The 17,176-nt window shown below is 42.0% G+C and overlaps 1 protein-coding gene across 15 annotated transcripts in view; it reads right to left on the bottom strand.

Annotated features, from left to right (window-relative positions):
- The window catches only part of ARVCF (ARVCF delta catenin family member), a 292,495-nt gene that overhangs the window by 98,037 nt on the left and 177,282 nt on the right, over positions 1-17,176 (bottom strand). For 9 of the 15 annotated variants that reach the window (XM_069795000.1, XM_069794998.1, XM_069794999.1 and 6 more), the window contains one exon: positions 7,105-7,143. The exons of the other annotated variants lie outside the window; for them this stretch is intronic. In XM_069795000.1, coding sequence (XP_069651101.1) covers positions 7,105-7,143 — 39 coding nt within the window. The remainder of the gene's footprint in view (positions 1-7,104; positions 7,144-17,176) is intronic. 15 annotated transcript variants of the gene reach the window in all.

Raw genomic sequence — 17,176 nt, 5'->3', positions numbered from 1 at the left:
CCCCTTTTGCTGTACCATGTTTTGTGCAAGCCCTGAAGAACAGTATCCTTCCGAGGGACCTTATGCTGTTAAGACGGAGCAGGGTACTGAGGTCTCATTAAGCTCCACAGTGAAAAGTGTAATTTAATCCTTGCATGATCTATCATTTCCTTTGAAACACGCTGAAATGCCCCTGTTTAGTTTCCTTTACTTACAGCTGTATTCTGACATTCTGGAACTTGGACTTCAATAAGGAAGCCGCTTTCATTTTCAGATAAGCGCTAATATTAACCAAGACTATGACAATAAACCTCAGGCAATCATCTCAGTCAAAATGCAGCATGGACAGCCTTCAAAGATAACACATGCTGGACTACCAGAGGTGATATAAGCAGGCACTACTTCCATTTCTATTGAGACCACAGAATAACTCAGGCTACAGGCTCAAACAATGAGACAAAGGCTTCTGAAATCCTAGAGAAAATCACTCCTTCCAGTCTGTAGTACATAATTGTTAAGGCCAATAACATATACACACCAAATCCTTTATGGTAAGGTTCAGATGTCACTTTGTGTCTTCTGCCCACAGCTTCAGAAGGGAAACTAGCTCCTGGGACAAATATATTAACCCCTTTGAAGATGCTATATTCTAACTGCAGCTCCCTTTTCCCCACCCCACAGTAAAACTTCCCTCTAAACAGAAGAGTTTACAAGATATTGCAATAAAGACTCAGAACTTCTATTCATCTTCATGCAACCCCAGCCTTTGCAACAGCGAAGAAACCAGTTACATGTAGAGATTTTTTCCATTACACCTTGTCCCTGTAAACTTCCCCGTCATCTCCGAGGCATTGAACACCAAAACTGCTTCAAGGTGGGACCTTCTCACTCCTCTCACACACGTATGTACATGCACACATCTCATCCCTCATCCTCATTTCTAGCTGCATCTTGAAGTGACTGCGTGAATTTACATCTCTCTGCTCCTCTCCAGATTCATCAGAGGCAATCTCTGCTTTGTGACAATAAACCTGAGGAGATGGAAGGTGGAAAGAAATATTTCGCCCTTTGAGCTTTTGCAGAACTTTTTCTTTATGAAAAAAAATAGTGTCTCCCTTTGTATTCAGACTGCCTGTGGGCAAAGGAAACCTTTAAAGCTGGGCACTTAAACATGAGCAAATTGCAAACTAGAACATATTGACTTTAAATGAGCACTGTGCCAGTCTTTATCCTCTGGCTGCTTCCAAAATGAAGATTCAGGGAGGAGATATGGTACAGATCTGCATTCCTACAAGAGAAAAGTATTGTTAGCAAGAGACTGTCCTAAGCATCAGAAAGAATAAAAGCTTGCAAAGTTCAAGGTAGATATCCCAACACACAGAGAACTAACCAGACTGCATCTTCTCGTGTCTTCCTACTTATTATGTGAGCTACTGAGGAAATGCAGTGAGCAAAGAGGACAGCATACGATCCAGCTTATTCCCTGAATTCGCTAAAGGAGGTGGTTCTTTGATCTCCAAAACCAGTACTTTCTCCACATTGCTAACTTGGAGGTGTCACAAGCTAACATTGATGTAGAAAAGATGCAAAGATTCTGTTATCTGTTTTTAGTTTCCATCATTAAGGATTTTAGGTCATCACAAATTGCAGAAAGTGGGACACATTACCCCTTTCAACCACCTTCCTCTGTGCTCAGCTTTAAGTCAGTATTTAGGACGCTCTTTTGCTAAACACATCTCAGCATCTCAGATTCCAAACATTTGGCAGGTAAGCCTAGTTATTCAAAGTAAAACAAAAGTTGCCAGACAGAGCTGGAACACGACACCCCTAATGAATAATTCTACCAGTAGTTCCCTGCCTGCTTGAGATAGGTAATTCCAGTCTAGTACAACACACGCTCATCCCTTTACCTTGCTGGGGCTTTCAAAGCAAAAGCAAACAGACAACTCCTCTTTTCCTACCACACTGGCCAAGACCCTGTGGTCCTTTCCCTACTGTCAAACAAGAGAGTGTTCACCAGCAGAAGAGGGATCTGCCATGCCGCAGCAATCACCGTCATCAGCTGAGCATCTGGGAAGACCAAATCTAAAGGGAGCTTCTTTCCAGTCCTCTTCAGCGGGAGACAATCAAGATCCTTGACGGTTCCCGCAGGTTGGCTCCCTTCTCCCCCAGGGACCCTCCCTTTGGCACAACAGCCAAGCTGGAGATATCGTGTCCCAGGGAGCCTCAAGGGCCAGCAGCTCCCCGAGGGAGGTGGTGCTGAGGGGCATCTTTTGGACGGCCGGGCAGGGGCCTCGCTGGCTGGGGCCCACTTCCACAGCACCTGAGCGAGGCGAGCAGGGCAGACCTGAGATGGCGGCCAGGTCCAACCAAGAGGCAGTACCGCGGGGAGGAGGGAGGCTCAGGGTCAACCTGGGAAGCAAATCTGCAGGTCAGGGTTAGGATCGGGTCCAACGATAGCCAGGCAGGTCCACAGTGTCAAGGCAGGCCTGAGGTCAGGCTGGGAAGTCAGGGGTCTGGATCAATGGCATCCGTGGCCAGGCACAGGCGTGGCTGTAGCTTAGTGGGAGACCAGTACTCCTCCAGCACAGCCCAAGCATGGACTGAGGGCTCAGGGCTGAGCTTAATTAGAGCTCCCAGGTCTCTGGGCAGAAGCCCCACATGAAGCTGGTCAGGGCCACTGAGGTCTGTCAGTGCCCTCAGAGATCCCCACAGCCCCTCTAAAATGGCAGCAGGAGTTCTCTTGTAATAAACACACACATTTCAAGGTGATATCCACCCCAAAATTGCTAAGTGTTACCCATGAGGTCCCTTTCAAATAATCATCTTTGGCTCCTTCCAAGAAGATTATAAAACACCACCAAATTACGAGAACAGATTCCAGTCCAGTTATTGCATATGGCGTCAGTAGTCATGGCTTTTCTCCCTGCTTTTTTGAGTACCAAATGAATCCTATCCTGTTGATCTGTGCTTGCATTTCCAGCGTGCTTTAGAAAAGCCAAGCTATTTAAAAAGCAAAACAACAATCAATTTATCTCCAGCCTGTAAAAGCTAAGTGCAGATGAAATAGCTAAAGACCTTGTAAAATAAGCAAGAATCATAAAATAACAGTAATTCTTGTTTTGTTAGAAAACAGAGTGATTTACCATTTAGGGCACATATCTCCTAGGGCTTATTTTGCATTAAAATGCTACAGCTTCTATAATCATCATCATTTCAATTCCTAGAGTTATATTTCCATCAAAGTAGCTATTTTATATCTTTTTTAATAAAAGAATAACCTCCCCCAGGAGGATCAGACATCCTACTTTGTTTACTGTCTTAAAGTTCTTTATTCTCTGCCTATGAAACAATTTAAAACAGTCTGGAAATAATATAAAATTGCAGGAGATTATTACTTCCACTAAAACAGTCCCTCTTCAAAAACACCGAAAACACGTACATCGAATCATCATTCTCCCAGAGATACCCTTTGTTCAGTAGATTGCAGTGCAGGCTATTCAGGCTACTGCTTACTCCAGGCTACTGTCAGATACCAAATTTGAAGGTTTTTGCAAAGCACAAAGGCTGGATTCTACACCAGTGGACATACTTGTCCTCAGTCGACCCCAGCACAGACAAAGCTCGTGTATCAACTCCTGTGAAACACATTACAAGTCTGGGCATAATTAATGGCATTGGACAACAATGCTAATTGAATTAAATGTGGATTCTCCTCCTCCTCCTCTTTGTTTAAATTACTTATTAAAGCTTCAATCTCGGCAAAGCATGAGATTATTTATAAGTGCAAAGCAGGCAAACATTGGTTTTGTCTAAGTCAAGTCTCAGGCTGACAGTCTGCCCCACTGGTCTCCTTCCAACTTAGAGCTGCACTTCCAGCTCCGTCATGTCCTCAAGCTGTTATCTGCTGAAGGCATGTGGAGGAGAAAGGAAGACAAAAAAAGGCAAGTCTGGAGGAACACACCAACTGAAAAAGTCTATCTTGAGATCTGCATCAGATTAGTATCCCAATGGGACATCAAAGAGGAAGAAAACCACTGCTAGAGTTTGTTGAACTTGGTGTATTTGTGGCAGATCTTTCTCCAGTAAAAGATCCAGCTCCCCAGCAGCTGAAGACTCTCAAATCTGATTACTATCACATCTTCCTGCCTTGTCAGAGCCCCCTTTCTTTCAAGACAGCCTGAAGAACCCCTGCTGTGCTCTCTGCCCTGGATTTGTCCAGAAAGCTTTCTGTGCATCTCAGTAGCGCAACAGCTGGAATTCAAGCTAACCAGCACATGCACATCCCTCAGCCCGTATCATCTGAGAGGCAGCCGTACAGTAAACTGCCCTACTCTTTTTAGATCATGCTTCAGGAACAGAGAAACAGGTAAGCCCTCACGTACGGCAGAGCTTGCATACAGCATACTGCAAGGCAGGGCACCTTCTGGAAGAACATGGAGGCCCTACATTCAAGGACTGCTGCACGCCTCCAGTTCAAAAAATGCAGCAAGGTCCAGGTCTTCAGCACCAAGCACAGGTGTTCAGTCACACCTATCCAAACTCCTCACAATCAGGAGAAACGCTGCTGCACGGCTGGGATCAAACGATGACACGTTCAGGCAAAATGGCTCTGGAACAATGAAAAGCACACAGACCAGCCTGTACTGAAACCTAGGCAGTATACACCGCTGGAAGGAGAGTTTGCAAGATAGACAATGACTTTAAGATGGGAATACAGAAATATCTACTTTGTTGCAGATATACTGATCTCCATTTAGTAAGCCTACTTCTCTGGTTAAATGTCATGTGAAACAAAATGTGTTTTTTATATATATAAATACATATATAGATCTATATACACAATGGATTCAGCTCACTTCAGTGTGAACCCAAACACATTAACCTATGACAAGCTTCCAGCTCTCTTTTGGAGCTCTCACACAAGCTCTACCCTAAGGCTGGTCAGTTCAGAACATAAGGAAAATGTTAGCCCTAAATGAAAGAAGGCTGTCCTGGCATTGGGTACCAGAATGAACTCAGCCACACACCACAATGCGCTGTTTCCTGAACACTTACACACTTCCTTTGTCCTTTAGAAACACACACGACAAGCGACTAACAAATAATGCCAAGAGCTTTTAAAGCACCAAGGTTAAAAAGGAACATTTCAGTAACTGAAAAAAACCCTCAACTACAGAAGTTTTGAAAAGCCACAAAGAGCAGCTTTTTTTGCAAGCAGGCATGGTAATTCACCATCTGAAGGCATCACACCTTTCAGGGAAAGCAAGAGGCGGAGGTGAAGGAGAAAGAATCAAAACCCAGACAAGGCCTGTAGTAGTAATATTCGTCCCTCAAGTACTGCAAGACACACTGGGGTTCTGTTCAGCCACGCGGTAACTGCCCATCACAGGGAAATCTACAGTGCTTGCCCAACGGTCAACAAAGAGGGCTTTTATGCTATTTTAAACAATCTGAAGTGTCTCAGTTAATGGAAGACCGGGCAATTGGCCCTCAACTATTTCTAATTGACTGGAATGATGGATGAAGCTAAAGGGAAAGCTGACCCACTGAACTTTTCCATACAACGCTAGAAAACTGAAGGAGATTGTAAACAGTTTATAAGAATGAGAAGTGGGAGAGGCAGAATCCCAGAGGCTTTGCTCCTCTCAACCTGCTGTTAAGTTGTTTCAGACCAAGGAAAACAAAAGAACTTCAACTCAGAGCAACAAACAACAAAAAATACAGGGGAAGGCCTAAACAAATAGGGTATTTTTCCCATGCTCTCCTTCCCTTTTTCCAGTAGCTACTTAGCTCTGCCATGCAAGCTGGTCCTTTGAATCAGAAAGGACAATTTGTCACTTTGACAAGTAAGACGTCTCTCAGGGCTCTGTATTGCATTGCCCTGCTTTTCAGATTGACTGGGTGTTAACCAAAGACGTCAAGACATTACACCTCGGTCAACTTCAACAGATGTGATAATATATACTTAAAACTCACGTGTTAATCAGTCCCACTACACTAAAGGTAATGCACAGCAAATCACGCATGCCCATTTCTTTTCAGAACAAAACAATCACTAGTAACTTTTGTACTACAAAAGGGCAATACTGCTGCAATGTGGTAGAACAGTCTGCTGACCTAAACAGCTCCGAGGAGGGAACAGTGAAGACACACATCTTCCAGGTAAGGAAATGGATGCATAATAGGTTCAAATTCACAGCACCTATCTTCAGGCAGCTTAGTGAGGTATCTAAATGCACAATAACTTAATTCTTCCACTTTAGACAAAAAGAAGAATAGGAGCTTCAGGGAAAAGTTCAGATCTTGCACAGACTAGATTACCTCCTTGGACACATCCAGCTCTTGACACCTATTATGCAGGGAAATGACATCAAGCACTTCAAGAAAGCATCAAACCTGGGGGATGAATCCAGGCCTCAGAGTCCCGATATAAGACGACTGTGGTAGAACCCAGAACCGTGCAAGGGTATCACAATTCATCATTCAGACCCTTAGTCAGAAGCCCTTTTTCTCCCCTCATGGTTAAGAAAGATCAAGTAGTAAATAGAAGGATAAACCATTATTTTTAATATGAAAATGATAAAGGCAAAAAAAAGAACGAACACCTGGCATACACAGTGTTACGGCTAGCCCCATTTCTTTTAGCTGTCAACAGCATGGCTAGTGTTTATCTGGAAAGTTTGCCCACTGGGAAACCACACTAAATGAGCAGGAAATGACTTTCTCACCAAGATTTGTACAGAGAGTTCACTGTGATTTGCCAAACTACCTTCCAAAGACAAACACAATGCAAATCTGCATGCCTAATCTTTGACCAAACCCAGAACAGATCTGACTTGCTTCCTCTCTGGAGTCTTTCAGATGAACTAACCAAGGCTAAATTAGGAAGGTTTTTAGCGGGATGAGGTTACATCATGGATTACAATTTTCCAGCAAGTTTTTTCCTTCATCTCCACCTGCTGCCTCTACAATGCTGGCATTAAGGGTGGTGTGGGATGACTCATTTGTACATTCCTTTTTGCAAGACAGGCATTCAGCTTTCATTTCTTCTTGGCCCCACAGAGTTTGGGTAATAAAGTAAACTGATCCATGTATTACTAGATATCAAGTCCACAAACTTACATGCACATAGGAGTCAGAAGTACAAGCTAGGTCCTTCATCTAAAACAAAAAAAAGAACTGTCAGTTTGGCAGAATATAGCAGCAAGTTTCTTTCTGCAGTCCGTGTGTCCCAGACTCTACCCCAGTCACTTCAACACATCACCACTGCGTTAAACCAAAAAATCTGTCAGACCCAGCCTAGCAGTTCTAGGCTAACAAATGCACACTTACTTGCACTGCTACAAAACTACCTTAGAGATTTGCTTTTTAACTTCAAGGCCCATGTAAACCGTCTCTGCATTCTCTGAATTACGACCAAGATGGGAACATTATTTGGGTGTCCTAGCAGCCATATCAGATCAGTGTTAAATTTAACTAATCTCCTCACCCACCCACAATCTTGCCTGTAGATCTGAACTACACAACAAAAACGCTTTTTGCAGCAAAACACACAGCCACAACACAAAAAGGGAAGGAAAAAAAAAAGCTTTTATAATCCTTAGGGAGACAGAACAAACGGATCACTGATGAATTTTTAAGCCTGTGTTCCAAGAAAGCCGTTTCTTTAATAAATTATTTCTCATTCTAGGGAATACAAAGTGATTGACAATAAATCTAATCACCCGTCTCATAAGGAATGTACTTGCCAATGTCTCCCACTATTAAGCACCAAAGCAGGTTTGCTTGGCACCAAGACAGCAGGACTGCTTCAGTCCAAACAGCTCCCCAAGAGACTACCCATGTTAAATCACATTCTACTTTTTCCCCCTGTATCTCGACCCCTTCCCTCCCAGCCCCACACCAAAAGCCACCGTCTAAACAAAACATAGCAGGAAACGTGTGAACAGCCCCTAAGAGAGGACCGGCTCTCAATATTACCTAACCCCACAGAGCAAATATGTGACAGCACGAAAGAAACTGTGCGGGAGGTCTCTGGATGACTACAAGTCCATTTGAACACCAAGACACAAACAAGCCAACAAAGCCAGAGGCCGCCCCATCTGCTGTAAATCTTCCAAATGGAAGAGGTTACAGCAGAAAGACAATTTTCCCAAGTGCGATGCAGTTACTGTGCTTTTTCAACTACCCAAGAGAATTCACCAGTGGCTTTTTTGCAGTAGTCCGTTTACTTCACACATTCTCTGTTTATTTTGTAAGACTGAGCTTACGACCCCCTACTTGTACATGGACAGTCCTCACACAGACTGGAAAGACAGCAGGTAGACTTGCTAAGCCAGCGTTAAACTAGCAATAAACAGTAGAAAGAGAAGGAAAAAAAAAATAATGAAAGAGAGCACTCGGATATTAGGGAAAATGCTGAGTAAGAACATTTAATCATCTCTACTTGGCATCTGCATGGTAACTACTGGGACAACCTGTTCAGCTCTCATATCCACAGCTGTGGAAGGATGTGGATATGCTGCAGTGGGCTCAGGGCACAGCTAACAGAACAGCTCAAGATAAGGATCAGAAAGGTCTCTCATCCAGCCCTAAGGTCCAAGCTATTCACCTCAAAGAGAAGGTCAAGGGCAATCTGATTACAGTTCAAGTGCCTAAAGGTGTAATGGAAAGTTGATAGAGAAGCCTTCAGCCTCACAGATAAAGGTTTAACTAGTCCCAATGTCAGGAAGCTGAGGGCTGACAAGACACACAGACACATTTTGTTTTAATTTTTAGACAGCAAGTGTGAGCAGTGCAAGTAATAAAAATGCTAAAGTTTTGCTAACCACTTAACAGGTTGGACCTAGTTATTTTTAAGAAACATATTCCTATTTAATCAGAAATGTGATAATGAAGAGGTGCTCATGTGCATGCACACAACTACTCCTACTTGACTTCTACACAGCCCTTTAGATTTTTCAGTCTAAGAACAAATTATTTAAAGCTTGTGAAGGACTCCCCCCAGCTTGCCCCCAGCAAATTATACTTAAATGCAACAAAGAGATTTTTGTCAGACAGAGAAGAGGCCAATGAAGGTTCCCTGTTCAGCAATGGTTTTGGCTTAAGGAGTTCCCTCTCCTCCTACCAGTGAGTGATGATGAATCCCCTTCTCAGCTGGAGCAGCAGTACTTCAACTAAGGCTAAGTTGCAAACCAGAGCATTGTCTCAGCTCAACTGAAAAACCACCACCCCCAAGGAATGACTGTCTGTCCCATGCCCCAAGTTTTGCTATCCATAGCACAGCTCCCAAAACCTGTTGTACCAGCGTAACAGATGGCTGCATAATAGTAGGAACCAGTGACTGAAGGAAAGGGGAAAAAAGAAGAGATGAGGACCATTCATCCAGGCACTGTCACCTAGAAAATTCACAGGAAACCACTGGGTCCATTCAGTGTATAAGAAGAATGCTAAATATCGACAGTCAGGCCATTTAGCAAGGACTGCTATTATTGCATGATGAGCGTGATTCTCAGAAAGGAAAAGTCATTTAAGCTAAGGTGGAAGTCATTTGCCCTGAGGTAAATATCTTCACTAGTTAAGTAAAATAGCTCTCAATTTCTTAGTTAAATGTTTGGCTTTTTTTCACTTTATATCAGCTCTAGCTAAGTGTTCCACACGCTTGCTGGAAATATGCATCTTTCTGTGACCACTCCTATTGGCACTGTGTATACAGTCAGCACTTCTGGATTAAAGCATTTGAATTGTAAAATCCAATCGCTTTTGCCAACCACCCAATTATTTACATAATATCTTTTTTATTACTATTTCTGATGTGCTTTTGTTTGGCACTTCATAATGAAATTCAAATACGATAAGGATTAAGACAAGACACAGCCCTAGAGCCAGCAATCTAAGTCACTTTCAAACAGGTTCTCAGAGGGCTTTTCAGAGAGCCATTTCTCAATTAAACACACACAGATAACAACAACAGATCACACAGGATGAAATTAAGGACTTGCTATTAACAAGCATCAGTCATAAAACTAGATTCATGCTCTGAATGCTGTAGTTCCCTACAGTTGGCAAGACGAGCTGCAAGATTGCTGTTTCAACCCAGGGACAGGACAGCTGTGTTCCACTCCCACTCCTTGTTGTGGTTTTATGCCAGGAAACGGAATCTTTAATTTTTCCAGAGGAACCCTGCCAAGCTAAGGCTGCAAATAAGATACGGTGTGTTAGTAAACTTCTAGCCAGCTTGCTCATACCCTGGCCAGAACTCTTCAAAGTGCCTAATTCCCTATGTACATGCTGGCAGCAGTGACTACCTCACTTTCATGCGAACCAGCCTCCTGTTTTAAGACTCCCTTTGTTATTTAGGATTGTGCAGGATATGCCATTTTCATCTGTTCTGGCAGAATATCCAGCACCCAGGTACCCAGCCTTGTCTTCTCTCCTTTAGATAAATGGAACTGCTTCCATAAGACCCACCTCCACTACTAAAATTTTGGCAGAAATACAAGAATTTCACTGTAAGAAACAGTTTAAGTGCATTAGAGGAACAAAGTTCTCCATAAAGCATTAGCAGTCCTTGTATCATCTGTACACACAGCTGTCTTTCTCAGAGTTCAAATGAAGTTGTTTTATTTTTCTTCCAATTCTTTACAAAGAATCAAAGAATAAACAGCCAGTCATCCCACCCACCTTTTTTTAAACAGTTGGACAGACTTAATCAGTACAAATTTAGCAGCAGCCAGCCCACCGCCAGCAATGAACACCCTGCCATAAACATTGTTCCTGCCTCCAGGACTCACCCTGAGCACAGCACTGGAAACATCCTCAGAAATATACATTAGCAGGGTTCATTCTCCTTTAGTTTTCAACTTTCGGGTTTACCCTGTTTCTAAGGGGAGTACAGTGTCTTTTAATCCCTTCCCAGAGTCCCCAGCAGCACAAAAATATCTCCAAAAAGGTGCTGCTGAACCCATGAGTCAGGTTTGCTGATCTGGACTAACCCATCATTCACAATGATATTTTTAAAAAATGAAGACAAAAATCTTCAAGAACAGCCTGACAGAAATCCATAGTACTCCACAGCTCAGCTTGTTAAATCAGGGAATACCATAGTTATAAAACAGACAAAAACCTAAGCATGGAAGAGATTAAGTTTGGCAGAAAGGAGATGCAAAAGCGACGCTGGGAGCCAGAAGCACATCAGGAAAAGATAGGCAGAGGAGAAAAAGCATTACAAAATGCATGAGTCTATCCAGGGAGGGCAAAACCAAAACAATAAAGCATGGCAGGTAAAGGGGAGGGGGAGAACAGGAAAAAGTGAGAAAAGACAGAATCCATAAATGGGAACAGTAAGTGCCACAAGAAAGAAAAATCAGTGGCTTTCACATGAAAAAAAAGTCATAGGAAAAGGGGAGGAGGGAGGAAGTATAAAAAAATATTTCAGTCTTTAATTTCCTCACATTAACACTGCTTTAGTTCACCATCTAAGTCTTTTGACAAACAGTAGCTCTCGCCACACACGGCAGTATATTAAGATTCTTTTTTAAGGCTTTCGAAACAATGCAATGTCATTCTTTGGCTTTTTATGTGGTTTGCCTAGACTATGTTTTTGTTGCTAACCTCTCATTAGATGCATATCTTGTACTGGCACTTACTGACAGAGAAGAGATTATAAAATACAAGAAACCTGAACACAAGCCCAGCATTTGATTTTACACAAGCAAACAGGCACAAGCAACAGTACAATGCCTTCCTTGTGACTTTGTGATACTTCTACATACATTCAGGATGAACTGATTGCACCTGAACTGTTCCATACTGGCGTGTGAGCAATTCATTTAGGAAGGGACAGAAGGGGTCTTTTTGAGACCCTCCCGGAGACCACAACTCCAGATCTATCACGACGCACCTCCCACACCAAAAGCTCATGTGCCAGCCACACCATTTTCAGCCTCCCAGCAGGCTGGCTTGCTGCATCTGACACATGAGCTCAGGATCGGGGAGGAATACTGCCCTGAGCCACAAGTACTGGGGAAGTGCAAAAACAACGCAACACAGAAACAGAGCCAAATTAATAAATCTTGCTTACAAGGGATGACAGCACATCAGGAAGAGCAAATGTAACAACCTAGCTATCTGGGTGGAAGACAAAGATATCCATCCTGAACGATAAATTCTGTCAAACACCAATGAACGCTTCACACACCACAGGCAGAAAACTAGCCTGATTCTACAGTTAATTCAATTATCCGTGTCAACAGTGACCAAACACATCAGTATTTACAGCTTCCCACCATTTATCAGTTCACACATGCAGAAATTAAATCAACTTCTGAATAGGGAATCATCAGCAACTCTGATCACAGAAAAAAAATGCAGAAAAATATTTTTGCCAAGTTAAACTAGTACAGCTCCATTTAGAAAATTAAAGGAAACCTAAGGATAACCGTATCATTCACTTAACAAAAGCCACCCAACATATTATGACAGGCTCTCAGTATACATCTAAAATGTGTTTGGAAACCCAGAAAATATACCAGATAACGTGCTCTGTATACCTTCAGCAGTAGACGTTACAGCTATTCTTAATCCCAGCTTTGTAAACCTTGTAGACATAATTCATTGTGCTTTTGGATCCATAATATTTTGCAAAGCACTGCAGTTTGCTGGCTTATAAACATGCCCTGCCAGCTCACTTGGTAGAAAGATTTCTGCTGACTTCATATATCATTTCAGTTGCACTCATCAGGGATTAATGATTTTCCCTGCTAAGGATATAGGCTGCAACTACTAAGTAGAAGAGGTTATGCATGTGTCTGAAAAAGACTGGTGACATTTTGATAGGTGATATTTGACTATACCAATAAAGACATTAAATATAAATTATACTAATGAAAACCATGGTCCTTCATTAAAAAGTGAAAAGCACATAAACAACCCAGAAGTGACTGGATACTACACAGCACTGCTTCGAGCATTGAATCGTGTTCCAAAATAACCAAATGATTTCTTATTCATTTACTATTCACTATTTATAGGTGTACTCAGACAGTTTTTCCTTCAGAAAGGGAAACAGGGCACGTGGCAGCTGTTCTATCATACTAATTTATACATGACCACAGATATTCAAACATTAATAAAAGATGCTTTATTCTCAACTAATTAATTTCAAAGTTCTCAAACTTTTTGATAAGCTGCTGCAGTAAGTCCTTCCCTAACCCAGATACCTGCTGCTCTTTAGATGAGACATTTAAACTCAGAGCTCTCTACTTTCTCTGACCCATCATGAGCAGTCATGATTGTACCCAAGTGGCACAACTTCAGAAGGTACGCTGGGGAAGGCACAATACAGGGCTACTACTGGGAAATATACCTCTTCATTCAGTATTTGTGTCCAGCCCTACTGCCTCCATTCATTCTGCCCATCATTTACAATATAGGACAACAGTCAGATTCACAATTAATTTTATCTGCAAGAGAAGGTCAAGTTGTCCCGTACTAATGATGCTTTGAAAATTCCCAAAGAAATAAATACAGTGAACAAGCACTGAAGAGGTACTTCACTATTTCTTCCATGAAGTTCAAATAGGATATTTAAATTTCAAATCTTTTGGAAATTGTACTGTTTTTTAAAAGACATAATTGATTAGATTGCTTTGTCATCATAAATGCATTTTATACCTGTAACTCCTCCAAGAGGAAGTGAGATCATCAGATAAGCCTCTATATTCTTTGCAGACTTTCATGAAGAAATTTCTCCTCTTTTTCACAGTTGCACACATACCACAAGAAATAAGACCATTTTTTAATGGAGAGTATTTCATGTAATGAGAAGAACCTGAGAAACCGTAAAGGGAAACTAACTTAAGCATTTTTGGTTCAATCCTCTACTAGTAAGGTCACATCTCAGCATACTGCCAATTCTGAAGCACTACCATATTTTGCAATGAAGGTGATTTTCCATCATAGGGTATTTGCATTCCAATAATAGGTTTCTATCTTTATACTCAGCAGGAAGTAAAGCAAATATCAATATAAAACCTTATAATTAGTCTAACGGAATTTTACACAGTTAAAAACTTCAGAACAAATCACTGAACGAATTGCTTCAAGAATATTACCTTCACACCTGCAGCAACACCACAGAAGAAGAAATTATCAGTGAAATCCATTGCTTATAGCATTAAGCAGCATTTCACAGCTTCAGCAGCCAAGCAAGTTCAAATGGTCAGTAGCAAATCGCTTTTGTAAACGAGTTATATCTTGTTACTACTGTTAAAAAAAGTTTCACAAGAGAACTAATTTGTTGTCAGGACCAGGTGGAGAGATTTTAAGACCTTAACCATCAATCAACACACTACAACACAAGCATTAGTTTACTGTTCTCTCTCTTGGAGCTATATGATTGTGATAACAGACCGATGGACTTTTTTCTAAAAGAAGATAAATTAAATGGAGGCTTGTAATTCAGCTGAATTGCCCTGCAGTGTCTATTAAGTATTCAGTTCACAATGGTCAAGTCAGTGCAGTACCACATACAGATGCAAACAAAGCTGTTTCATATTAAGAGGAAGGCACTGACAATATACTACCCATTCATGCAGCAGCTCTTTTTTGCAAGTGTATGTATATGCTTCAATACATAAAATAGCTATATTCAGAGCTGGTAATTCCACATGCACACCACTGATGAAGTGTGCTTCTCAAAACAAAGAGACCATAGACTGCCAGGAGCTGGCCAGACTCAGCTAAGCAGTCCACAGGGCAATGGTGAAAACCAGCATGTGTTTACATCAGTTGTATGTGAGAACGCTGGTGGCTGAGAGACAGCTCAAGCATTAACTGCAGTCTGCTTTTCTAAAAGCCTGGCAGCGGTAGTCTAGAAGAGGCAGTCCCCAGCCTATCAAGAGAAATAACAAGTGACAATCCAGGAAAGCATGTTCGCTATCCATTCGTGCATGCATGCAATCTTGGGCCAAACAGCGGACGTGCTAAAAGGTTTTCCCCAGAGCAGAAGTGTTTATCAATTAATATCTGCTGTATTAATTGATTCCCCATATGCTCTGCTGTGCTGCTAAGACTGCAGCCCTGTCGATATTACTGAAAGGTGTCAGGTGCGGTGACTACCCAGAAAGTTCATCAGGACACTTCAGTCAATCCAAAAAATTAATTTACATTCTACTTTTCACCAAATTCAGAGTGTGTCCATCTATATAGAAATCACGGAAAATGCATTTAAAATCTCCAACCCATAATCACCTTAAAAAAAAGCCAACACATGCTCTTACTTCAGACACAAGTGTGGCATACAGCACAAAAATAGACAGAAGATGCTGATCTGAAGCCATCGGCTCATCTGCTGGCCCCTTACCTGCAGTAACCCTAATGTTCCTTTCACACACTTACCATTACACTCTTTACACATACCTACTCCTAGTAGCTGGTGCCACTACTACCAAACTAAACTTAACATCCACCATATCCTCTCCTCCCACTTCCTTTCATCGGTGCAAGAGAGGTATTTTGGGGTTCTGACTACATCTGGCACAACTCTGAACAGTGACATCATTTTTCCAATGTTATCAATCTCCTTGAGAGACTTTATTCATCACACATCAGTGTCAGCTGGTAAGGCCCACAACTCTCGTCATTCCTGGTATAGTAGTCATCCTTCACCAGTCCGTCTGAGTAACCGCAGGCTGTAGCAGCAGAGGAGCGAGAGCAGTCCTACAGCCATCCTCTTGTAAACACGCGCTAGCACAGGTTGTGCATTCTTATCCGTGAGGACAAATTCCTCACCAAGATGTTCCTCCTCCACTGCAACGCCACCTTTCCCAAACCCCTGGATGCACCTACACAGTGCACAGGCCAGCAAAACCCTTTTTGTCACATTAATGGAGAACAAGCGCCCATTACAGCAGGCTCTCTAGCAGATTCAAAGGCCTTTGATGTTTATTTAGTCCAGGTCTCCAATTTCAGCATTCCCTCACGTACGCAATACCCACTTATTCCAAATCAGAAACTTGAACACCAACAACTATAATTACCACACCCAGTGGTGAACTTGGACTACAGCAACAGCGTCTGTGATGCAGACAAAGCTAGCTGCCCCAGCTCCCTTTCAGAAATATTCTAAAATCAACATCTATAGTAGAAAAGCACTGTCCCAGCTAAATTAAAATACTGCATTCCAAGGTTTTACTATCATACCGCCAGTACACCACCATGCTGTCTACTGCAAGCTGAACAGGCCCAAGGACCACTCATTTGACCATTGTTTAGACAGAAACTGCTCTTGCAACATCAGAAAGGTCTTGGGTGCAGCCGTAATACTAGGCTTAAGACCTCAAGAAAACGAAGCTGAAAGCAGCCTACTGTAGAACTTCAACAAGACAATTCTGCTGCAGGAAATGGTTAAAGCACACCACAAAAGGAACATTTATCAATATACACAGGTGTGATTGTAACATGTTCAAAACTAGCTTCCCACAGAGGAAGATGCCACCAGGTTGTGCTGGTAATAAACAGAAGGGGCTGCAGAAAGGGCCTTGCTAATAATAATTTCTTTACAAGTACATAATAGCTAGAACAAAAATTAAAGCTACCTTCAGAGAGTAACATTTGCTGTTGAAGCAGGCTGCAAATGAGAGTCAGCAGGATCTTCACTACCTGTCTGGCAAACATATTTTCATTTTATACTGAGCATATGACAAGCAAGACTTTTAAAGTGATCCATATAAAACATTAGTGCACAAAGCAGTGGTTAGGAATGCAGCAAATGCAAAGGTGGGAAGACTCCTCCTGTCTGGGACTTCTATTGCTTCTGAAAGATCTGCAACATGCCACAGGGAGCTAGGTACAGCACTTTACCTTTCTGAGAGATGGCAAATGTCTCTTAAAGCTATGAACCACTCCTCTTTAATTCAAAATATCTGCCCCATCCAATGATTAAATCCTTTGACATTTCATTTAGGAGGAGGTATTTCTCTTCCAGATGCTAGTAAAAAGCATACAACAACAAAAATGATAAACGTTCAGTTTCCAGCCACTCTGATACAGCATAAGCCTACACAAAGGATTTCAAGAAGTGGTAACCACAGTACCCACAACGACATGTCAATATAACCTCAGTAACCCCCTTGCATACAGGCTGAGCTGTTCCTAGAGGCACCTATTTGCTTTTCAAGGATTCAGGCTTGAA

This window comes from Haliaeetus albicilla, chromosome 10 (assembly GCF_947461875.1).
Source record: "Haliaeetus albicilla chromosome 10, bHalAlb1.1, whole genome shotgun sequence".
NCBI classification, from domain to species: Eukaryota; Metazoa; Chordata; class Aves; order Accipitriformes; family Accipitridae; genus Haliaeetus; species Haliaeetus albicilla.
The sequence above is the reverse complement of the archived record's forward strand: the minus strand, read 5'-3'. Positions and strand labels throughout refer to the sequence as shown.